General features: G+C 47.8%; 1 protein-coding gene across 12 annotated transcripts in view; it reads left to right on the top strand.

Moving 5' to 3' along the window:
• Nucleotides 1-589: 589 nt before the first annotated feature.
• Sergef (secretion regulating guanine nucleotide exchange factor) overlaps nt 590-25356 on the top strand; it is a 202866-nt gene continuing 178099 nt past the window's right edge. For 7 of the 12 annotated variants that reach the window (XR_005499054.2, XM_039100961.1, XM_006229229.4 and 4 more), the window contains exons 1-7: nt 590-710; nt 4881-5016; nt 6528-6683; nt 9027-9121; nt 15165-15225; nt 19945-20058; nt 22384-22446. Coding sequence is in view for 11 of the 12 variants with exons in the window: in XM_039100961.1 (XP_038956889.1) it covers nt 651-710; nt 4881-5016; nt 6528-6683; nt 9027-9121; nt 15165-15225; nt 19945-20058; nt 22384-22446 (685 nt within the window). In the remaining variant the exon portion in view is untranslated. Of the gene's footprint in view, nt 711-787; nt 1452-4880; nt 5017-6527; nt 6684-9026; nt 9122-15164; nt 15226-19944; nt 20059-22383; nt 22447-25356 lie in introns of those variants that run through there. The other 5 variants (XM_063269165.1, XM_039100958.1, NM_001400924.1 and 2 more) reach the window with 4 other exon arrangements.

The raw sequence follows: 25356 nt of genomic DNA, 5'->3' as shown, positions 1-25356 counted from the left end.
AGCTGTCGCCAGCATCTTGACGACGTTGATAAAAAGCCGTATTATATGGAAATCTGTCTTGGGATGAGAATGGTCCATGCTGGTGATTAGAATTAGGGCAGAGAGTGCGGGGCTGAGAGTAGGGAGAGTGTAGGGGCACATCAGACAATAGTCAGCCCCAGCTGTGTCACCAGGAGTGGGTTTCCCCAGTTGAAAGCTAACACAGCTACCAATGCACAGCGAAGCCGGCCAAGGTAGCTTCGGGAAGACTCAGGTCTGAACCCTTCACATCTTTAGCTCAGGTCCCTTCCCACAGTGCTGTGGCATCTTTGTAAGATCGTCTGCTCTGGGCAGCATGGGACAGGTGGCGAGCTTTCTGGATTGCTGAACATGGTGCAGAAATATGAATGTGAGTGTAGTAAGGCTGCTCCGGGTGTGTTCCCTGGAGGCCACGAGGTGCGGTCTGACAGTGATTTGCTTGAGTCGCTGCGCTCCAGGGCAGGATTGTATCCAGCTACATTTTGCTCCAGTCCCACTGGCCAGGCCTAATCCCTAATTTTACCCCACCTCCGTCCCTCTGGCCGCGCCCAACTCCCGAACTCGTCCCGCCTCCTAGCCTCCGAGGCCCCGCCCCGCGTCAGCCCTCCCGGAAGCGCCGGTGGTGCGTGTGCATGGCGCGGGAGTCCTGCGCCTCGGAGGCTGTCTCCGCCGCTGCCGTGCTCTTCGCCTGGGTACGTGGCTCCGCCCCCGGACTCCGGCAGAGACTAAGGGGCGCGGAGACCCGGGAGCTCCCGGCGTGGGTGGCGGGGAGCTGGGGGCGGCGGCCCAAGCCAGGGTCCTGGATTGGAGTACCCTGGGCTGCCGCAAGGAGGAGAGGGTGCGGAGGGAGGGTCTCCCCGCGGTGCCTGAGGGGCCTGCTGCTAGCTGTGGGTTGAGGACCCGTGGGACTGAAGCACTTCGGGAGGACCCTGCCTCCAGAGCAGAGCATCTGGGAAAGCCCTTGGCCGCCAGACTGCCTAGGAAGACAGCGTGGAGGCTTGGCAGAGAGATCCCTTGGTTTCAGCGCTCGTGGGGCCACCTGTGTCATCGAACCTTCCTTTTGCCTCCGGGATGGAAGGCTCCTTTCGAGCGCCATCACCCTGGAGAGCGTCCTGTGGATGTGAGGCCTGTGGAGTGTGGCCGCGCGAGGCGCAGACCCTGCGTATTTGCTGTTACTCGGCTGTGACCGGATTTTATCTTTTCTGGGGGCGTGGAAGTCTGGGCTGGGCAGGTTTGACACCGCACTTTGAGAGACCTATGGTCATCCTTCCGTGTGACTGGAGAGGAGGCTTTATTCTCACGATTGTGGGGGACATGCGTGACAGTAAGCATATGCTGGGTGCTGCTGTTCTTAGTATTAAATACCAAAATTGTAATGGAGTGCATGATTTGTTAACGGCAGTATCCTTGACTACAGCGGAGGTGTTCTGAGAGTGAGTACTGAGCCAGTAATGATCACATTGTCTCTCTTGGTGCCTGGCATCTCATAGACCCCAGGGAAATATTTGTTGATGAATGAATGAATGAATGAATGAATGAATGAATGAATGAAGAAACGAATGAATGAGTACCTATGCCCAAAGCCATGTATTAATGTTTGAGAAATACATAGCTATAAAGGGGTTCCAGTTCCTGAGATAGAGGAGGCCATTAATACCTATGTTTTTGCCAAAATTAGAATTTATCTATATACCTTTCACTTGTTGAGTGTAAGGCTGTCAGAAAGGAGACATGGCTTGGCATGGCTGTCTGGCGCTTGAGCTAGGGTGGGGGAGTTAGTAACTGAATGTGTCGCTGTCATTTTCCAGCGTTGAGTCTGCTGGCTTTTTGGACAGAGGAAAAACATCTGCTAGAAAAAGCCTTTCAGCTGTAGCCTTGAATGGACAGTGACAGAAACAGGGCTGAACCTCACTTTACGAGTGTGTTGGGAGGCCTGCTGGGAGTGTGTTGGGAGTGTGTTGGGGTATTCTCCTGCTGTGTAATCAGGGTGTGAGCATTAGTTGGCCTCCACTGTCGTGACAAAACACCACAGGCTGGGTTCTTAGCGTTATTTCTTTTTTTTTTTTGGAACTGGGGACCGAACCCAGGGCCTTGCACTTGCTAGACAAGCGCTCTACCACTGAGCTAAATCCCCAACCCCACAGGCTGGGTTCTTAAACAATAGAAATTTGTTTTCTCAGGGTTGGAGGTTGCAATCAAGATTAAGGTGTGGGCACTTTTGGTTTCTCTTGGGTCTCAGGTGGCTGTTTCTTTGTGTGTGGGCATCCTTGGTGTCTTGGGAAGAGACCAGACAGACCGGATTATGGTCTTATCATTTAACTTTAATTACCTCTTTAAAGGTTATGTCTCCAAACACAGTCATATTCTGATAGGTCAGAGGTTAAGGCTTCCACATAGACATTTTGGAGGAACACAATCCATCTTCTCCCAAGTGGTTGGGCATGTGTGCTGTGTTTGGATCCTTTGTAAAGAAGGAAGGTATACACAGTTGTCATAGGGTATTTTAAAATTTCCTTGACCCAGCTTTATCCTGCGTTTAGGCCCCTTACTACCCCACAGAAATTGATGCATGAACCTGGGATTGCTGTAGCGTGGCTTCTGTCTCAGGTGTTCAGCAGCCTGCAAGTCAGGTAATGGGGTGATGAGAAGATAGAAACCCCAGCATATACTCTCTGCTTCACTCTGTGATACAGTGTTGCACTTGGCAGTGTTGTTTGACAGTGCATTAAACTATGTTACATTCCAGGGTGGAGAGAGACTTAGACCTGATATCCACAACCCGCCAGTGCAGTTTCAGGGTTAGGAGGATAACTATAAGACCAAGTTCCTGCTTTCATGGTGGTGACTTTCTAGGAGAGGAGGTAGATCAGTCAAGCCAGGAATCCACTCTGTAGTGCCAAGGAATGACAAAGCAATGGGTGTGAACAATAGACAAGAGCTGGGGATTCTCAACCTTCCTTGTGCTGGGACTCTGGTGACCCCCAACCATAAAATTATTCTCATTGCTACCTCATAACTGTAATTTTGCTACTGTTGTGAATTGCAATGTAATATTTTTTGGAGGCAGAGATTTGCCAAAGGGGGCAACCCACATTTTGAAAACTGCTGGTCTAGAGTGAGATACTTAACCCCTGGGCTGGTTCGCCATGCATTCCTGTTTTCTTATGGACACAGTAAGATCTAATGAAAGAAGCAGATTTCTAACTTGCTCATCCAATCGTAACTGTGCATCATTACCTGAGCCTCCTCAGGCCTCAGTTTCCTCATGTGTAAAATGAATGCCGGTGCTCCTTAGTTGTGAGGATAGAAGGTGCCTCGAAGGTGGGCAGAGACACACTGAGAGCTGTGTAGTCCCCAAGGCCCTCTTGCCCTGTGCTCCCCACAGTGCTCATTCTTCATCCTGGAGTCCTGCAGCTCAAGGTGGCTGGAAATACCCAAGAGGTGGGAGGGTTTCGTTAAGTGTCTGTTTTGCATTCATACCTTGGTAGTTGCTTTAAATCAAGTGCTCTCATTTATGTACCCTCCAAAAACCCAAACAAACAAATAAAAATAGTATTTAGATGGCTGTACTTCTCACCTCCAAAAGAATCAGTTTGGGAGTAGATACTTGAAGAGGTAAGAATTTCTGAAGTATTGAGCTGACTCTCCTTGTGCCTGGGCATTAGGCTCTGTACAGTGTCTGTCTACCATTGTGTTTGTACCTTTTGTGCTGAGACGTTACTGTTTCACTTAATGGCCTCTGTCTTTGCAGTATCTTTCTGATATGTAGTTGTATACATGTCGAGTTCTTTTCTGGCCCTGTTACATAGCTGTAAAGATTTCAGATTAGAGAGTTTTGTCCTTCCAGTGCTGGGGATTGAACCTAGGAACTTGGACATGCTAGGCAAGTACTTTATTGCTCTGCTGTCCCCCTAGACCTGTGCTACGTGTGGACTCCATAGTGTAAGTCCACCAGGGGGATCTGAATCTTGGAGTTGTCAAATGCCATACTTAAAAAGGCCTTTTAGAGATCATTGTCTAGCTTTTGCTGGACAGATGAACTGGTGAGGCTTAGGGCCGCTGCATCCTTAGCTAACTGAATACATCCAGAAAAGTCACTGCTTCCTAGTGAGGATGGAGGGTGGGAGGCAAAATGAATCCCAGAGTATTTCCTGCTAACTTTCTCCCCTCCATCCCCACCCTTAATCTTCCTTTTCCCAGCTTTCCTAGATAATGAACTTTTATCACAGGGGATCCATGGGCTGATTCCCAAAGGCAGTTGAGTATTGGTTGGTTTTTTATTGTCCATGTGACACAACCTGGACTCACCTGGGAAGAGAAATGTCAATTGAAGACCTCAATCATATTGACCTGTGAACAAGAGATTATCTTGATTGATAGATTGTTGTGGAAGGTCCAATCCACTGTGGGCAGCGCCATCTCTAGGCTGATGGGCCTGGGCTGTATAAGAGAGTTTGTGGAGCGAACCAGAGAGTCACAGGGACTGTTCTCCATGGCTTCTGTTTGAGTTCCTGCCTTGACTTCTCTCATTGATGAACTAGGACCTGGAAATATAAGACACAACAAGCTCTTTCCTTCCCTAAATTAATTTTGACCCCTTGTCCTCCCAGCAACATAAAAGAAACTAGAACAGTGTTGTATACCTGAAGTGAAAGGTGAGACACATGATTGTGAATGTCAAGGACTTCTCTGCAATCACGGTGCTCACAGATGGGCCCAGCTTTTCAAGGCAGATTGCGCAAGACAGCCTTCTAAGAATGGGTATTGAAATGCTCTGAGAGGTGTGTCAGGGCAGGGTGACTAACGGAGAGATGGATGCTGGCAGCTGGGGTCTTCTCATCCTTGTTGTATTTCATTCCTAGGGTGCAAACAGCTACGGGCAACTTGGCCTGGGCCATAAGGAAGATGTGCTTCTTCCCCAGCAACTGAGTGACTTCTGTAAATCGGGGTGTATCAAGAGTGTCACAGGAGGAGGAGGGCATTCTGTAGTTGTCACAGGTAATTCTCTTCACAAATGGGTAGCCACTCACTTTTGTATCGAGGTAATTTCCCCTTGGATGTTACCTTGTTGCCTTTTGTATTTCTCAGGGAGCAGTATTTGTTTTTGTGAAGGAGCCGAATCACCATTAAGGGGATTGTTCAGAGCTTGAACTTGTGTGTTCTTTAAAGATCTTTCTCCTTACCCCCATTATACAAATAAGGCTTAGAAAGGAAGGCTTCAGGTTCCAAGGCAAATTGGTGGGCATGTTCCAACCCATTTATGTGTCTCTTTGAAGCCTCTGCAAATAGGTGAAATATCTCTTGAGATCAAGAACCTTACATTATCCTTAATTTTCTGTCCTAGTGCCCAGTTCAGAGTGCTGAGCCTGAGTGCCACACATGTGTCAGCTTGGTGAAGGGTGGCTAAGAACAGGAGCTGTGGTGTCAAACTCCCAGGGCTCAGATGCCCCTTCTGTGGCAAATAATCTCCCTGGACCACCATTCTCTGCTTTTACTTCTGTTGCGGCGATAAAATGCCTGACCAAAAGCATCTGAGAGGAGAAGGGCTCTATTTGATATTTGAATATTCTACTAACCTTGCATTATTTCAGGGAGTCAAGGCGGGACCTTGGAGCATCACCTGCACGGTCAAGAGCAGAAAGAGAAACCAAGGCATCCTTGCCCGCTTGCTGCTTGTACGCAGCCGGCTTTCTTCACACTAACACAGTGAAGGGCCCGGCCCGTGAGGTGGTAGTGCCCATGTTCAGATGGGGTGTCCCCATCTCAATTAATAGTCAAGACAATCCACAGGCATGTTCATAAACTAGCCTGTTCCGGATAGTTTCTCACGAGGACTCTCCTTCCAGGCGATTCTAGGTTGTGTCAAGTTTTATTAGTGGACGCTAACCAGCACACTCAAGTTTTTCTTCGCCTGTCTCGTGGCATGATAACAGTAGATGAACTCAAGGCATTTTCAGGGCTGTATTAGGGCTTTTGCAGGGCTTTGGTATTCCTGTCTTCATGGACTCCTCCCTCCCTTTGTGAAGAAATGATGAAAAAAATATAAAATTGTACCGATATAAATTATCAGCGCACATGTTACATTATATGTGAATTATTGTTACATTAAAATCCGCTTAAAACAATTTAAAATGAAGCCATCCCTATGGGCTTTTCAAAGTAAACATGGGTCATAAACATGTGTGGGAAGGGCTTGAATGTTCACTCCTTCAGACAGCTCGTGGCACAGTCTTAAGTATTGAGTTAACGTTGGTTTTCTTGTGGAAGTAGATACGCCATTTGGTGACTGGCACCTGTTACAAAGCTGAGAGTTTCCATTTCTACATTAGATTTGAGACCCTTGGCCTGATGTCTTTGGTTCCAGAACATATTGGCATACACCGGTTGATAACATTACATGGGCAAGCAGCCTTTTGTCGGTGGCTCCATGTAACTCATGGTAACTCTTTCTTGCTTTGGCAGTTGTGACTCTCCCTGTATGCGCTGACAGGGAGCCTTCTGTTTTGCAGATGGAGGAGGTCTTTTTGTTTGTGGCCTGAATAAAGATGGGCAGTTGGGGCTTGGCCACACAGAGGAAGTTCTGCGCTTTACCATCTGCAAGCCTCTCCTGGGTTGTCCCATCCGGCAGGTGGCCTGTGGCTGGGATTTCACTATCATGCTCACGGGTAAGTTCATGCTTGGGTAAATATCTCCCCCAAGGCTTTGGGTGATAGCAGGGCAGGTGTGTGTGTGTGTGTGTGTGTGTGTGTGTGTGTGTGTGTGTGTGTGTCTGATTAAATAAAAGCCTCTGCTTCTAAAGATAAATCAACCCCTCCCACCCCTCGCACCCCCAAACCACAAGTGTTCTCTATAGCCATGTAGGGAAATTGCAGGGTGCCTGTTACAAGGAGAATTTTAACTATAAAAGAAATCAGGCTGGAATACATTTGTCAGAGACTGGGGATGGACTAGATCTTTTGAAGTGATACTTTCTAGTCCCAAAAGTTCACGAGAGCTCTGTCCCTGGTTTAGGGGGCCAGGAGTGCCATTGAGAGTTATGGGTAGTGTGCTAGGTGTCCAAGTTAGGTCTCTTGCTGTGATGAAACACCATGACCTAAAGCAACTTGGGGAGGAAAGGGTTTACTTGGCTTTTGCGTCCACATCACTGTTCATCACTAGGGGGACTCAGGACAGGAACTCAAGCAGGCCAGGAACCTGGAGGCAGGGACATGCAGAGGCTGTGGAAGAGTGCCGCTTACTGACTTACTTAGCTTACTTCCTTATAGAAACCAGGGCCACCAGCCCAGGGATGGTACCACTCACAGTGGGCTAGGCCCTCCTCCATTGATCACTGATTTAAAAATTGGTGGAAGCATTTTCTCAGTTGAGGTTCCCTTCTCTCCAGTGACTCCAGCTTGTGTCAGGCTGATGTAAAGCTAGCCAGCCCTCATCTGCCGTGAAGTGGTGTGGGTGGGGGAGAGATACCTTCCTCACACCTCCACCCCCATCCTATTTTTATCTTCTTTTTGCAAGGGAGGCACTGGTTTGTAAGGGCGGAGGGGTGGATATGAAGGGATGGGGAGATGAGTGGGATTGGGGTGCCCGATATTGATTTATAAAGAATCCACAACAGAAACAACAACGACAAGGTAGCCAGCGCCAGGTAATTCTGAGAGGGAGGGATTTCACAGCAACAGGGGCAGCCCGTTCCGGCTGAGTGGCATCCGTGGTAATTGCTGAGGATCGACCCTGGGGTCTCACGTGTGCTAGGCCTGGGCTCTCCCACTGAGTTATTTTCCTATCTCCCCTTAAAAACCATACGGTCTCTGTGAAGCCAGGTGATTCGATGTGGCTAGAATGATTCTCTTGGAAGCAGCTGGCATTTTTCCTCCATCAATAATTTCTCTATTCAACCTTGCCCTTCCTCGTTGGCCAGTCTGGGTTTAAGGGACCGTCTGTAGTTTCTGCCTCTTAAGGGATTCCTAGTTTTTGTTTTTGTATTTTTGTATTTTTGTATTTTTGTTTGTTTGGTTTTTTTTTTTTTTTTTTTGCACGTAGCCTTGCCCAGTAGTTCTTGTGTCTGCTGTCTTCCTCTGATTATTTGCCATATTAGTTGATGCCCAATGGCTCCTGCCCTAAAACAGCCTCTGTCATCTGTCTCATGCACTATTGTCCCGTATTTCAGTCCTCAGCTGCCACCAGTCCTCCTCTGTGGAGGACTTCCACATGTGTCTGGTTTGACAGTAGTTCTCAGACTCCTGACAGGCCGGGGAGGCAGCTCGCTGAGCATGTGCCAGCCTCTGGTTAGATTAGCTCTGAGAAAAACAAAAGCAAACACAAAAGTCCCCTTATAGATGAAGAATGTCATTGCCAGCTGTCACTTGTGAAGTACTTAGTATGGCCCACGTCAGGGTCATGAGTGACAGAAGGAAGCCCTGTTCCCTAGCACATGGCAAACAGCTGTGAGAAAGGCACAAGGCACTCAGAGTTGGAAATCAGGCGACCAGATATTTATAGATAAAGGATAAGAGGACAGGGTTAATCGTGAAGCCAAATGGTTCTAATATTCCTCTGGCCCAAATTTACCCTCCAGACTCTAGAGGGGTGTGTCTGTCTCACAGGGGAAACCTGTACTGTGCCAGGTCATACATGTCTTGTCCCTTTCCCTAGACTCTGCGGGTGATTTTATGGGGAAAGACAGCAAAGAGGGAGGCCCAGAGTATCACAGTGCAGTTTGTCCCATGGGGACCTGGGAAGGGGTGGAAATGTGAAGTGGGGAATAGGTTTTCTCCACCATTCCCTCGCTCCAGTAGTAGGCCCTGGGCTAAGTGCCCTGCGGGGATGACCACATGTTAAGGACACAGCATGGTAGATCATCTTTGGAATGTTCAGTCTGGAGGAGTAAAAGAAAGGAAGAGGCCAGAGGGCTTTGGGCAAAGGAATTCTGCTGCCTCCTCTATGCCTCTTTCCCCATTGGTCACTGACAGCTCACTTCTTAGATTTGTAATCTGAATGCTTGTGTTTTGCAGAAAAAGGTCAAGTTCTGTCATGTGGATCCAATGCCTTTGGCCAGTTAGGTGTGCCGCACGGCCCTCGCAAATGTGTGGTTCCGCAGGCCATTGAGGTGAGGACATCTTGGTTTTAGCTCACGGTTTCTAGGCTGTTCCATTTATCCTTACCCGTAATGAAAGACTAGGTGGTGGACCCCTGAAGACCCACGGAGTTGGAGAGCTTGAAAATAAGTTCTTCTGTTAAAAGCCAATTTGAGGGAATCACTGCTGGGTGGAAGATGTGTTCTTCATGCGCGTTTATAAATGAGGGCAGTAGAAATGCACCTTATATGTGCTTTGTTAATAACGGGAACTGTATTACAAACAGGTCCAAATAGATGCGATTTGCCTCAAGACCCTAAGTTCGGGATCTGGGGAGATGGCTTAAGGGGTAAAGTACTTGCTCTGCTATCATGAAGGCTTTGGTTTTACAGCTGGGGGCAACCAAACAGAGACCTTGGTTGGCTAAAACCAAGTGGAAGGGAGAGACCAAGTCCTCTGACCTCCACATGCATGTGAAGGTGGATGCTAACATTTATAGACCTACACACTTATCTCACACACACACACACACACACACACACGCACGCACGCATACACATGCATGCACACACATGCACACACATGCACACACACATACACATTCATGTGTGCGCGCACACACACACATGTATGCGCACACACATGCATACATGCACATGCATGTGCGCGCACACCACACACACATGAAAAAGAAGTAGATTCAGCAAATGGTAGTCCAGGACTGTCCTGCAGAAATACCATATGATTGAAAACTCTATTAAAAACCCCACTTAAAAACAAGTAAACATTGGGGTTGGGGATTTAGCTCAGTGGTAGAGCGCTTACCTAGGAAGCGCAAGGCCCTGGGTTCGGTCTCCAGCTCTGAAAAAAAGAACCAAAAAAAAAAAAAAAACAAAACAAAACAAGTAAACATCTGAAATTAATTTTTTTAAAGATTTATTCATTTATTATATATAAGTACACTGTAGCTGTCTTCAGATACACCAGAAGAGGGCGTTGGATCTCTTTACAGATGGTTGTGAGCCCCCATGTGGGTGCTGAGAACTGAACCCAGGTCCTCTGGAAGAACAGCCAGAGCTTTTAACTAACTACTGAGAGCTTCTTTCTAGCCCCTGGATTCTTTTTTCTTTTTTCTTTCTTAAATACAGAGTCTCATGTAGCCTGGGCTGCCCTCAAACATGTTATGTAACCAAGACTGGACTTGAGCTATGATTCCCCTGCCTCCACTTCCCGTGACGCTAACATGCTAGCCACACCCCACCTCGCCTTAGAAGCTTTAAAACCAGTTTAATCGGTCCAAGCTACTGTTGTTTATGTAAGCACAGACAAGACATTTATGAGTGAGGTCTTTCCCGTTTGTTATTTTGTCCTGAGGCTCTGAACTCTGCACGATTTGCAGTCGCTGTGAGTCTGGCCCCATGCACGTATTCAGCACCCACGTGCACCGCTGACCATGGCAGGGAGCAGGTGGGAGACAGGACTTTTGGCTTTTGTTTGGAGCTCTTTTCAGGACGCCCCTCATTACATGTTTATGAAATTTATGGGTGTCCGACTTTGCATTCCATTGCTGTGATTAGCATCACAATTAAAAACAGCTTAGGAAGGAGAAGGTTTATTCCACCTGACAACTCCCAGGTCACTTCATCACTGAGGAAGGCCCAGGTAAAAACATAAGGCAGGGACCCAATGGCAGGGGGCTGAAGCAGAGGTGTGAAGGAACACTGCTTACTGCCTCGCTTTCAGCCTCATGTTCTTTCACCTCCCAGGACCCCTTGCCCAGGAGGGCACCACTCACAGTGGCCTGGGCTCTCCCATATCAGTCGTCAAAACAGTGACCCACTGACTTGCCGACAGGCCAGGCCTATGGAGGCATTTTCTCAATAGTGTTCCCTCTTCCCATGTGACTCTAGTTTCTGTCAAGTAGGGGCAGGGAAAGCATGGCTTTGTGAGTGGTCCTGATGCAGATAGGAAATGTTTCAGGAATACACTGAACTCAGAATGAGTCTCGCTGCCTCAATGAACGTCCCCTGTGCTGTCATCCAACCCCTATACACTGAGGGGTGGGGATGCATTTTCACTGGAGAGTTTGAGTCTGCTTCTGTCATCTCGTGGAGTTCAGTTGCCACCCTATAGCCTGATATTTGAGGGGTATGGTTCCCAAAGTCTGTGCACCAGTCTAGTTCTACGGAGCTCTGGGTCCCCATTGTAACTCCCAGGTGCGAATAGGTGGCCTTGTAAGAGCCTACATATGTTATAATTAACTTAGCTTAATTATAGTCGATATAATTAAAGAAGACAGGAAGGAACAATGGTTAAAATATGCTGGATGACATAGAAACACTTTGACAAGCTGCCTACCGTATAGCAATGGGAGCGAGAAGACATAGAGACTTCATTTGTGGACAGCAGCTGCCACGTGTGGACACTGGAGGTTGGTAGCGAGGACACTGGTGGTTAAGACCCGTCTTACCACCTGAGAGATTTATAATTTATCGACACAGGATAAATACATGCGGTGTGATTGTCATGATAGAATCATGATAGATGCTTGTACAGTCGCAAGGAAGGACTGGACTCCTGCCTAACAGGAAGCTTAGCTGACTCTTAGAGTTGAGCTGAGCTTGCCCTGGCTTGGGATAGGAGATTGCAGAACAGGTGCCAGAGAGGAACATTCTAGACCAAAGGGATTGTGTGGACATGTGTATGGGAGCATAGAAAAGTGTTCAGGCTGGAATATGAGGAAAAGATAGAAGTATGGGGGTGGGGTGGGGACCCATGGGCAGTAGAATAGCATGTAAGATAAGAACACACGGAGATGGCCCTGGCCTGTTGGTTATTTTTAGAAAAAAAGAAAGAAGATCTAAAGAGTCATCTACACAAACTGTATTAGCAGTTAGATTTTATTCTGCCCAAGGCTCATGTAACTGGGGACTCCGCTGTCAGAAGTACAGTCTCTAGAAGGGAGGCTGGAGTCTTGTTCTTTGTGATGGTCAAACTGCATCAGGTGTCATGGATTCTCTTGTGCATTGGTGCGCAGGCTCTGGGCCCAGTGGTCAGTAAGACTCTCTCTGCCTTTACACTGTTCCTTAAAAGAGAGAGACTGAGGGCCAGGAGTGCAGCTCAGGTCGTAGAGTGTTTGCCCAGCGTCAGGGAAGCCCTTGGTGTAATCCCTTGCAGAAACTGGACATGGTGGCGCATGCATTTAATCCCCGCACTTGGGAGGTGAGGCAGGAGGATCAGGAACTCAAGCTTATCCTTGGCTGCATAGTGAGTTTGAGGCAAGCCTGGGATAGATGAGGACATAGGGAAGGAGGAATCCTGAACATATTCAGAGGAGACTCAGTGAGAGAGAGTGCTACACCCGGGATGTCTGTCTAGAGAGTTCATCAGTTATCCACTGTAGTATGACAAGCATCATCCCATCACCTCTGAGGGTCAGGAATGGGACCCCTGAGCTGGTCTTTCACAGGGTAGCCAGTGAAGACATAACCAGGCCTGTGTACATCCTCCGTGGGCTGGATTGAGACCCGGTCCCATTGCTTCTGGTGAGAGTCGCAGTTCCTTGCTGTGCAGGCCTCTCTGTGCGACTATTCAGACCTGGCAGCCGGCTTTCTTAAGAGGAGGCCTCGGGGGCTGGAGAGATGGCTCAGCGGTTAAGAGCACCGACTGCTCTTCCAGAGGTCCTGAGTTCAATTCCCAGCAACCACATGGTGGCTCACAACCATCTATAAAGAGATCTGATGCCCTCTTCAGGTGTGTCTGAAGACAGCTACAGTGTACTCATATATAATAAATAAATAAATCTTTAAAGTTTAAAAAAAATTGGTCATTTTGGGGGCTGGAGAGATGGCTCAGTGGTTGAGAACACTGACTGCTCTTCCAAAGGTCCTGAGTTCAAATCCCAGCAACCACATGGTGGCTCACAACCATCTGTAATGAGATCTGATGCCCTCTTCTGGTGTGTCTGAAGACAGTTATAGTGTACTTACACATAAAATAAATAAATAAATATTAAAAAAAAAAAGGAGGCCTCGGTGCCTTTTATCACCCTCTGACTCACCGTGCTCCTTTATTCTTTCCAGCAGAAGTGTGTCACTAAGTCCAGCCCACACAGGGGAGGGGACTCACACGCTGCGACTTGAAGGGAGTAGTATCAAAGAATATGAGGGCCTATTTTTAAAACTGCCACAAGATGTATTAGAGAGGACATGACAACTGTCTTCAAATATTTGGAAAGCTTTGTCAGAAGCTAAAGGCAGCCGGGTTTGGCTCCACCTAGAGATACATGGAAGTTCGAAAGGATGGAGAGGCGCCTAGGGGCATGGTGAGCCTTGTGCGACCAGAGGCAGGTACTGGGTGGGGACTGAGCACGTAAGGAAGAGTGTCTAACCTTGGTAGGGATGGGACTGGGTCAGAAGGGAAGGGTAGAGCCCTTGCTATTTAAGTCTCACTGGAGCACAGCCATGCTTTCTCATACGTAGCTGTTTGAAGTCCCAGAGCTGAGCTGTGTGGCAGGAACCATATGGTATTTGGCTGTTTAAAGGAAATGTTTACCAACTATTGGACTGCATGACTTTGGAGGTCCCCGCCCCCCTACTCTTGAGAGATAGTGCAATGTGATGCTATGATAGGATATTTTTTTAAAGTTATTTTACAGGGCTGGGGAGATGGCTCAGTGGTTAGAGTGCTTGTTCCACAAGCATGAGGACCTGGATTTGGATCTCTAGAACTCCTGCCAAAAGAGTCAAGCCTCAGGGGTTAGAGAGATGCCTCGGCTGTTAGCGGCAGGGCATGCAGGTTCAATTCCCAGTACCCGAGTGGTAGCTCACAACTGTTTGTAACTCCAGTTCCATGGGATCTGATATCCTCTGACATCATAGGCATCAGGCATGCATGGTGCACATACATACATGCAGGAAGAACAGTCAGTCATACACAGGAAATAAAATAAATATTTTTAAAAATCCAGGTATCCTGTCAGCCCAGCGCTGAGGGAGCTCGATGGCCACTAACCTGGCAGAAGCAGTAACCTTCCAGTTCAGTGGGAGACCCTGCTTTAGGGAAGCAAGGGGGCAAGCGATAGAGGAAGACAGCCAGTGTCTTCCTTTGGCCTCCATGTGTACCCACATACTCATGTGCATGCAACACACACATACACACACATGCATGCACACATACACACATAACATACATACCCACATGTCCCTGTGTGCACACACACACATAACACATAAGTACACACAGAGATACACACACAACACATATACATACACACAACACACATGCGTGTACACATATACGTACAACACATATATACACATACATACACACACATGTCCACCACACACATGTCCACATGTCCCCATGTGCACACACACACACACACATATATATACTATATATACACACATACACACATATACATGTCCCCATGTGCACACACACATACACATGACACACACACATATACTATTATATATATATATATATACATACACACATGTACATGTCCCCATGCACATATACATACACATAAGCACATACACATATACTTCATATATACACATATATACAACACACATACATATACACACATACCCACATGTCCCTGTGTGCACACACACATACACAGATGACACACATAAACACACAGATACACACACAGATACACACATAACACATATATACACACATAATACACACATGTCCACATGCCCCCGACTGCACACACACACACCACATGTCCCCATGCACACACACACATACACATAAGCACACACACCACATATATACATACATATACAATACATACACACATGGACACACAGATACACACACACCACATATATACACACATACACAACACACATACATATACACATCCATGCCCACATGTCCCTGTGTGAGCACACACACACAGACACACACACATTTCATCTAGTGATAACTATGAAAGCATCTTTGTGTGAGCATGTTGGGTGGGGCGCTTCAAGCTGCATTGACTTTGTACATGAGTTACAGAAGAGTTTGTAGATGAATGATTCTGAGACTAAATCTGTTCTTTTCTTTGGACAGTGCCTGAGAGAGAAGGTTGTTTGTGTCGCTGCTGGACTGAGGCATGCATTAGCCACTACAGGTGATCACTCAGCCTACTTTCCCAAGCTAGCCCACCTGAGCACTAGAGCATCAGGGGAAACATTGTATGGAGTGTTGGGAAGGGCCCTGCCCTGCTGTAGCTCCGACTGAAAGGAGAGAGCATGAAGTACAAGTCCCTGGGGAGTCTTTAGCCGGTGGGAGAAGGGAAGCGAGCTGTCTGGCTCTGTGTTGTAGCCATGCTGCTGGAATTGTCATAATTTCATTCTTCCATTTACTCCTCACAGCCAAGGAGTGTGTGAGTTAAAGTCTTTCTAAAACTCCATGCAGAGTTTGTGGAAGTGTTTGTGAGTGAGGCAGGGAGATCTAGAGACCATGGTGTTGCCATCCCACTGGGTTCTGAGGTTTGTTGATTGAAAAGCTTTGGGTGAGCTGACTTCTGTACGAGAGTGGGCAGAGGGACCAGCAGCATGTATGGAGGTGTGGGGCAGGTGGCATTAAGTAAATAGGGCTCTGGCCTGGCTTGAGGGGTCCTAAGGTTTAGAAAATAGTTGGTAGAGACTTCCTTTTAAAAAGAGAGGTAAGGTGGGGGCATGCTTGTCCGAAGGCATGAGGATCTGAGTTCAAATCTGCGAACAGCAATGGTAAGGGGAGAAGGGGAGACAAGCAGAGCCCTGGGGTTCACCCGCCAGCCAGCCTAGCCTACTTGATGAAGCCCCAGACCAGTGAGCCTCATCTCAGTTAGGAATTGAAGACATTTGAGGAACGCCACCAATGCCAATCCTGGCTTCTACAAGTGTCTGCACGCTCATGCACATATACACACATGTGTGTGCCTGAACAGGTGCTTGGGAGAGAAAGGGAGAGAGGGAGAGAGAAGCTTGCTACACTCAGAGGAGAGAAAGTAGGAAGGGGAGGAATTAGAAACTCAGAGATGGGTGGGAGAGCTTTGCCCTCAGGGTCTTCCCTTTTTAATTTCTGCACTTGCTTCTCTTGGGACGTGTCTATGTTTGTCTCCTGACGCTGCCAAGTCTTCATGCTGTGGAGTCCAGGTGTGGGTGGGCGAGGGCAGAAAGGAGAGGTGAGGAGATCTGTGAAGCTGTGCCTGTTGTCTCCTGTGGCGTCCTGCTCCTTAAACCCTTTCTCAGAGTGAGATCACGAGATGACTCATGGTTAAGAGCACCGGCTGCTCTTCCAGAGGATCCAGGTTTGATGCCCAACATATGCACAACAGCTCATAAGGGTCTGTAACTGGAGATCCGACCCTCTCTTCTGGCCTCCACGAGTACCAGGCGTGCATCTAGAGAACAGGCAAGCATGCAGACAAAACATTCATATACATAAAATTTTTTTTTTTTTGGTTCTTTTTTTCAGAGCTGGGGACCGAACCCAGGGCCTTGTGCTTCCTAGGCAAGCGCTCTACCACTGAGCTAAATCCCCAACCCCATAAAATTTTTTAAAAAGCGAAATCTTGGCGTTTTGAGAGAATTACAGACCCACATGAAGTTGTTAAAAGCAAAGTAGACCTCCTTGAGTTCTTTTCGGAGACCTCAATGGTCACACTGTGCAGAATTGACACGGATTTCATGCTGATACAGTGAGGACGCAGAGGAACTTCATCACCACAAGGTCTCTCCTGCTGGGGTGGATGGCCGCAATCACTTCCTGCTGCTCCCAGCTCCTCCTTAGCTCTTGACAGCCATCCCTGTTTCCCATGTCTGTAATGTCACTTCTGAAATGTTCTCAGATGCCCCGTACAATATGTAATCTTTTGGGCTTGGCTTTCCTTCGTGGCATAATTCCCTGGGGATCTGTCTTAGCTGTGTGTATCTGCAACGGATTCCTTTAAGCGATGAGAAGTACACTGTGGACGTGGCGCTGGATTAGCCTGTTAGAGCTGCTGCAGCAAAATACTGCAGCCCAAATGGCTTAGATAACAAACATTCATGTTCTCACTGTCTGAGAGGCTAAAAGCCCAGGACGGGTGTCATTAAGACTGGTTTCTGGTGACACATTTCTTGGCTTAGATGCCCCGCTTCTCAATGTGTTCCCCAGGCCTCTCTGTGCATCAGTGCAGAGAAAAGCTGTTCCGAGATACCTCCATAAAGATGCTGGTTCTACTGGGCTAACCCCACTTCCCATAGGCACCGTTTAGCTTTCTTTACCTCAATAACAGGCCCTGCTTCCAAACAAAGCCACACTGGATATTAGGGATTCCACGCCTGGATGTTTATGGGGTGGGGGCACAGTTTAGTCTGTAGTAGCCAGTTTGTAACTAGTTATCAGCTGAGTAATGTCTGGCTTGTTTCCAGTTTGTTCTATTTGCAATAACTTAGAAACATCCACTAACAGGTTTTTTTTTCTAACTGTAAATTTCATTTCTCCTGGTTAGGTGTCCGGAAGTGTGACTGTGTTGAGCTGTCTGTCATTGATAGACAGGCTGTCCTCTTAGGAATCAGCAGGGCAGTATGGCTGGAGAGAGGGCTCAGTGGGCCATGCACTTGCTATACTGGTGTGTGAGGGCCTCAGTTCAGGTCCCTAGCACTCTCCTGAAGCCAGACAGGGTTATGCGCCTGCCCTGTGCCTCTATGGGTGAGGTGGGCAGAATCCCCAGATCACAGCAAGGGCCAGTGAGCCTTGTGTATGCAGCCAGCAAACAAAAGACTCTGTTTTAATCAAGGTGGAAGAGGGGATCATTGTTTGAGGCTGTTGTTCCCCACTCTACACACCCCCCCCCTTTTTTGGAGCTGAGGAATGAACCCAGGGTCTTGTGCTTGCTAGGCAAGTGCTCTACCACTGAGCTAAATCCCCAATCCCCTCTACACACCCTTTTAATTATAGATGGCAGAATGGTTCAGTTGCTTTAGAAAGCAGTGTGGAAGGGCCATGTTATTATTACCTAACCATAGCTTTTTTTTCTGCCTCCTCTTCCTCTTCCTCCTCCTCTCCTCTTCCTCCTCTTTTTTCTTTTTGAGATGGGTCTTACAATGTAGCCCTGGCTGGCCCTAAACTCACAGAAATTCCACCTGCCTCTGCTTTCCGAGTGCTGGGATTATAGGTGTACAACATCACACCCAGCTTGACAAATAAATTTTTTAAAAGATGGAAAAGAAAGGAAGAGGCACATTTGTAGAATTTATAAAATGAAAGGCGCCAGCCGTAACTGACATTATTCACACCAGCTGAGGCAGAAGCAGCTCCTCAGGTGCCCACTGATAGGTGACTGGGCAAGCAAAATGTGGCACACAGGTGCACACACCATGTCTAACAACCCCCCCCCCAGTGGACCACCACAAGCCTTAGAAAGTACAGAACTGCTGTCAGCCTCCACCATAGATGAATGTGATGCTGAGTGGCCTACGTCAGTCATAAAAAGGACAAATGCTGGGATTCTGTCCACATGAGGAGTCAGAACTAAAGACAGCAGAATGGGAGCCCCAGGGCTGTGCACCAGGGATGGGGAGTGATGGGTACAGTGTTGCAAGATGGGAGGATAATGGTTGCTCTCTATGGTGACTGTGTAGGTGCTGCTGGGTTAGACACTGACGATGGTGAAGATGACACCTTTTACATTGTGCATATTTTACAGTAAGGTATTTCAAAGGGGCTGGAAAAACACTCATTGGTGAAGTACCCTGTTGTTCTTGCAGAGGACTCCACGTAGTGGCTCACAATTGTCTTTAACTCTGGTTCCAGGGGAACTGACATCCTCCTCTGGCCTCTGTAGGGACCAGGTACACATGTGGTCATACATGTAGGCAGAACACTCACACAAGTAAAATAAAAATAAATATCCGGTAAATTTTTCAAAGGGGAAAAAAATCCATTATTTGAGACATTGTAGACACATCAGCCAGCGGTTGTTTGCAGACCCAATTCAGATCCTGATTTAAAATCCTCACATACCCATCATTTTGAGATAGTCAGTGAAGCCTTCTCCCTTGCAGATTCTCCACCAAGGAGGATGTCGTCTTGGTTTTTTGCAGCTCTCTGCTGGGCTGCATGGTTCAGTGGTCACAGCTGCTGCTTTATAGAGAGGCTTGTCTCTGTACATTAAGAGTGCTGGCTATAGAATGGTCCAGAGGAGCAGGCCTTGATGGTGGTGTTAGCTGGTGGCTCCATGCTGTGCAATCTGATTATTTGCCAAATGCAGAGGATTTTGTCTGTGCACTTCTGTGTGGTTTGGGATGTGGATTCATAGATTCGAGCGGCCGTTCTACTAAAATAAGCTGCCGAGCTGTCTTGTAGTCACAAATACACATGCATTTGACCCCAGAGAATCTGAATTTGCCTTGGTGTGGTAGAAAGGCACTACCCTGAGTGTCAGCTGGACACCAGTGTTTTCTCTACTACTCATTCCTCATGGGACCTTGGCTGGATCTCAGCCTCTCTTCTGGGCCTCTGTTTTCTCATCAAGTGGATGGGTGTGTGTTCATAGTCTTCAAGGCTCTTTTCAAGTTAGCCATGAGCAGGGCAGCACTCCAGAGGTGTGGCTGTGGGCTAGCACCTTGAACGTTTAGAGGAAGTTTTACTACATTGGAATTTTCTCTCATGGTCTTAGATTGTCCCAAAAACTGTATTTGTGATTGGTTTGATGGTAATCTCTGTGGCTGGACATGGGCCTCTTGAAGCAGCCAAGCTCCTGGGTAGGGCTCACGTTGGCTGAGATGGCTGGGAATTTCCCACAGCAGTGAGGGTCAAATGGCAGTCTGCTCTAGTCCTAACATACATTTTCTCTTTTCCTTTCTGCTCTGCTGGGAAGACACTGGCAGTACGTTCCAGTGGGGGACTGGCTTGGCATCTTCTGGTCGACGCTTGTGTCCTGGGCAGAATCTCCCATTGTTCTTGACAGCAAAGGAACCCAGTAGAGTGACAGGTGAGCTCCTTATTTTATAACAGTCTTTGGTTCCTCTGTGAGAAAGTAAATAGAGCTTCAGAAAATGGGTAAATCTCTCTCTCTCTCTCTCTCTCTCTCTCTCTCTCTCATTTTTCTAAACACTTTATTTCACATGGATGTTTTGCTTGCATGTATTTCTGTGTACTATTTGCGTGCCAGATGCCCAGGGAAGCTAGAGAAGGGTGTTACATCCCCTGGAATTGGATTTACAGATGGTTGTAAGTTGTCATGTGAATTCTGAGAATCAAATCCAGGTCCTCTGGAAGGGAGCCAGTACTCAACTGCTGAGCCATCTCTCCAGCTTTGGTATTTCTTGACCTTTCTAACAGTCTCTCTTGGTTGGGATGTCAGTCTTTTTGTGATTTTTGTAGCCCCGGTAAAAGTCACTGTTTTGCTGTGAGAGTCTGAGACCTATTGAGTGATAGATGCCAGGCAGGTAGGTGGAGATCAAAACGGAAGCTCTAGAATGGGTCACAGCTACTTGGGAGGTATGACATGGGAGTTTGGAAACAGTATGTAGTAATCCTGTGAGCCTACAAGTTCTGAATCCTAGATGCATACATATTTATGTATACACCTGTGGGCATGTGAATGTGGAGGCCAGAGGACAGCCTGGCTGTTGTTCCTCTGCCACTGTCCACCTTGTTTTATGAGACAGGTTCTTCCACAGGCCTGGAGCTCACCTAGGTAGCTCACCTGCTCCACCTCTTAACACTGGGGTTATAAGCCTGTGCTACTATGTCTGCCTCAGAAAAGACTTTAAAATTATACCCCATCCATCCATCCACCCACCATCCATCCATCCACCCATCCATCCATCCATCCACCCACCCACCACCCATCCATCCACCCACCCACCATCCATCCACCCATCTATCCATCCACCCACCCACCATCCACCCACCCATCCATCCACCCACCCATCCATCCACCCACCCACCATCCATCCATCCATCCATCCACCCACCCACCATCCACCCACCCACCATCCATCCATCCATCTCATCCATCCATCCATCTCTTTGTGTGTGTGTGTGTGTGTGTGTGTGTGTGTGTGTGTGTGTGTGCACGCATGCGTGCGTGCATGTGTGTCACAGGACTTCCTAGATTTCCTACTTTGCCTGACCTGCCACTGTACCTGTGGACAGACCCTCAGCTCTGCTTGAAGTTCCTGTCCTTCCTCTTCCTCTGGAAAAGCTCTAGGGTTTTCTCAAGGGCTGGCTCAGACATGGCCCTCTCAGTGAAGGGGACATGGTTCTTCCCTTCTGGCTTCCATCGACTTCTCTCTGTGGATAGCACCACCTTGTATCCAGTGTGAATGGTTATCAGTTTTCTCCTGTGCCAAGGGGGAAAGACAGGGCTTTGTTCTCTGTGTTTTAGTACTGGACCAGTGACTAGAAGGGATTTAAAAAACACTGTTTAATTTAAACAGCCATTTTGGGATCTGCCTGGAACATTAGCTCTGAGTTGTCTAGGGAGTTTTCTGGTAAGTTTGGATGGCTCATGCCTCACAGCCCATGACTTTGCATTCTCTCTCCTTCACCTGCACCCACAGGGGCCCTAGGCTGAGGACTCCTGCTTGGTAGGAGTGGCTGGGAACGGTGCTTCCTCTCTTCATCCCACAGGTCACTCGAAGGTGTGAGGTGTCTTTTAGTCAGTCAAACAGAAGTCTCTAGAAACAGTTGAAGACTAGGACTGTGTTTTCCTCTGGGATAGACCGTGAATTAGCACAGGCTGTCCCAGCTCCTAACAGGATAGATTGGGATTCTTCTGTGCTGCTGAAGGCAGTATGTATAATCAAGTGCTGGACTTGGAGGTCAGAAGCAGGATCACGCAATGGCACTGTGATCTGAGGTAGCCTGGTGTGTGGTTAAGCCCTGCACACGATGGGATTGGGGGGGTTTGAGCCCCTTTGCCTTCACCCTTTCTCAGCTGTGCACACGTTTCACAGGCTTCTTCTCGGGTCTGTGCTTCTGTATGTGTCAGAAACGTGACATTATACTGATCTGTGTGGCTCTGCGGCAGCACTGGGAGGTTGCCCTGGCTTTCCTGCTGTTCCTATCCCTGCCTTTCTTCTGTGACAGTGAAGACTGTGCCCTTTATCCTCAGGACACGGACTTGTTCAAACCCCATGACATCACTGTCTCCATCCCGCCAAGCCTCCCACCAGGACTGTGCTGCTCACACTTGCCTGCGCTGGGCGGGTTCTCCCCAGGCCCAGGTAAACCTCGGCCTTGGGATCCACTCTTCACACAACGGGTTTTGGCATAAATAGAGCTCAAAGCAAACGCATTTCTTTTCCAGGCCTAGAGAGTTCTACAGTGGTATGTGCTGTTGCGGGATCTGACCACTCAGCCTCATTAACAGGTGGGTACCGGCCCAGTGTGCCATTCAGGTTTCTGCATGCCGAGGCCCGCAGTGGAGCCCAGTCAGAGTGGGGAGCAGGGAGAGGTATTTGGAGTGGGAGTTTGGTGCCACTGTTGGTATAATTTCAGGCAAAATTGCTTTAGCTCTTGAGACCATCTCTTCATCTGGAACATACTTTCCGGGTAGCCGTGAGAACTAAATCTGATGGTACAGTCAGCTTCAGCTCAGTGCTCATCTTCTGGGTTTTCTCAGTCGTACAGGGTGGAACAGATCATCTTCCTCTTGGGGGAGCGGTGATGGGCAGAGCAAGAACTCTACAGTAAACTTGTATGTAGCTGCACACTGCCTAGTGATGGGGTGTCACTGCCTGGGCGTCGGGGAGATCCAGTCTGCTGCGTGCCCATGTGGAGTGATCTGCGAGCCATGTGTGGCTCATGGCTGATGAAGTGTCAGCGTCCATGGCCACACAGCGTACCGTTCTTTCATTTGCTCTTGAGACAGTGTCACTCTGCAGCCCAGGCTGGGCTGGAATTCACTATGTAACCCAGGATGGCCTCGACCACACTGGAGTTCTCCTGCCCCAGCCTCCTGAGTGCGCCGTCGCAGCTGCGGATGACCTCGCTAAGCATGCACTTTCCTGTCTACGCCATTTCGCTGTCCAATGCAACGTCTCACACTCTCCCTCTTCCCGCACCGCGCTGTTTACGTCTGCATTAACTCGTGTCCACCTGCTGCTGCCCGCTTCATGTATTTATCTTCCTGTCTTCTTTCCATGAGTTTGCCATTCTCTTTACCTCTATTTCTGATTTACTTACCTTTCAGCCCTTTAGCTTTCCACATAACCTATTTATTTGCATGTATCCGTACGTAACTTTATATTCTCTACTTTTTTTCAGTGCCACTTCTTTGGGCTTTTTCTTTTCCACACTAAATATCCATCTTTTTCTTTTCCATCCCTCCCTCCCTCCCTTTCTTTCTTGCTCCTTCCCTCCCTCCTTTCCTCCCTCTCTCTCCCTTCCTCCCTCCCTCTCCTCCTTCCTTTTTTAGAGATAGTCTTGTATAGCCAGGCTAGCCCCAGACCCAGTAAGTAGATGAGGCTGGCCTCAGAACTCCTGATTCTTTTGCTTCCATCTCCCAAGTTCTAGGATTGCAGGTGTGTTCTAGCCCTGACTCTCCATCTATCCATCACTGCCAAGCCATTGTAATGCCAAGCCTTTCTTCGGGATACCATGTATCATTTTCTCACCGGTGTGTGTGTGTGTGTGTGTGGGGAGGTGTCCTGCACCTGCACCTGTCTTGTACCTGGCACCTGGTCCCGCATCTCTTCTAGAGACAATGTGATTGCAGGGTGTAAGCGCCTTGCTCCACCCACAGCCACTGATGGGAGAGACATCCTTGTAGGAGTAAGACTAGATTAAGCTTCATTCTGTTTCTGTTCTAATTGATTTGAGATAGCTGATGGTATGCAAACTTAGAAACCATCAAATTACTTGCTAATGCCAATTAAAAATGATTGCAAATATGTGATTATTAAATTTATTATTTCCTACATGGCCACTTTAACTAGGGTGCCATGTTTTAATACACAGACTGGACTTTTTTTTTTTTTTTGGTGGAGCTATAATTTATATATGATATTCACCACTTTAAAGTGTCCATTTAATCATTTTTAGTATGGTCACAAAGTGAATTGGTTTTTGATATTTCGAAAGTGAGTTAAAAATTGTCACGATTAATGACCCTCGTTTCTCATCTTACTCAGGCTGTTAGCACATTGGATTCTGCTCCGTGTTCTTTAGACCTCTTCCCTGGAGTCCTTGTAGATTATGTAACCATTTGGCATTGCAGCAGAATTTAATTTTACCTGCTGATGCAACAGTGTAACTATCCCCGTGCTGTCTTTCAAAAAGACCAGTTAGATATTCTGAGCCACAGAGGCTCCACAGCCATGGCGCCTCTGTGGCTCTCCAGCGTCCACTGGGTTGACATTGTGTGGGGTGAGGAGTGTTGTCTTTGCCCTTCTGCAAGGGATAAAGGCCAGAGGCACATCGTAGACCTGTAGGATGTCAGTGATGGAAGCTGTGTCACCTTAGAGGGGAAGAAGCAGGGGCATGGTATGCTGTGCCTCGTGTTCCACAGCAAGCGAGGGATGGAGGGATCCTGGAGACTCCTGAGCTAGGACTGTAATCATCCTGCTTGGCCTTTGATGAGTTTAAGGGACTGTGAGACCACTGCAGGGCAAGCAGTGCTGTGAACTTTATTAGGAACCCGGCAAGTGAAACAGCCCTGGCTCCTCGTCCCTTTACTGGCCTGTATGTGAGTCCTTGTTACCTAGGTGATCTTGAAAAGCCATTTAACATGGCCCAGCCTTGATTAACTTATCTTTGGGGACAGTGCTGCATAATAGGATGTTAGCCATCTCACAAGAGGTAAAATGGAACAGGTGAAATTAATCTTATTAATATGTTTTACTTAGAATGTCCAAAATCTTATTTACTCTAATAGGAACATTATTAAGGAAGTATGCTTTTTTTGTGTGCCATATCCTTGCAGTCCGTTGAGTATTTTCATGTGGGGCAGCCCCACTTCAGGTGTGACTAGTGCCGTTTAGTGCGTGTGGAAGCTATCCCACTGCCAGGGGAGCTGCAGAATGCTCTCTCACAGGCTGCCTTATAGCCTTGGCTTCATTTTGTTTGGCCTTTGTCTAAAATTTTTCTTTAAACTTTACTTTTTAGACAGGCATGGGCTCTCTGGTTGCCACGGTCACCCACCAGTTGCTGCAGTTGGCAGTGACGTCAGTTAGGCCAGCAGCGCTCCCTCCCCATGTTCAGCTGGTGAAACCAAGGTTTGGAGAGGAAGTGATTTGTCCAAGGTCAATAGCTAGTTAGCAGATCCAGGAATAGCAGCCAG

The sequence above is a fragment of the Rattus norvegicus genome, chromosome 1 (genome assembly GCF_036323735.1).
Source record: "Rattus norvegicus strain BN/NHsdMcwi chromosome 1, GRCr8, whole genome shotgun sequence".
In the NCBI taxonomy this organism is placed as follows: Eukaryota; Metazoa; Chordata; class Mammalia; order Rodentia; family Muridae; genus Rattus; species Rattus norvegicus.
The sequence above is the reverse complement of the archived record's forward strand: the minus strand, read 5'-3'. Positions and strand labels throughout refer to the sequence as shown.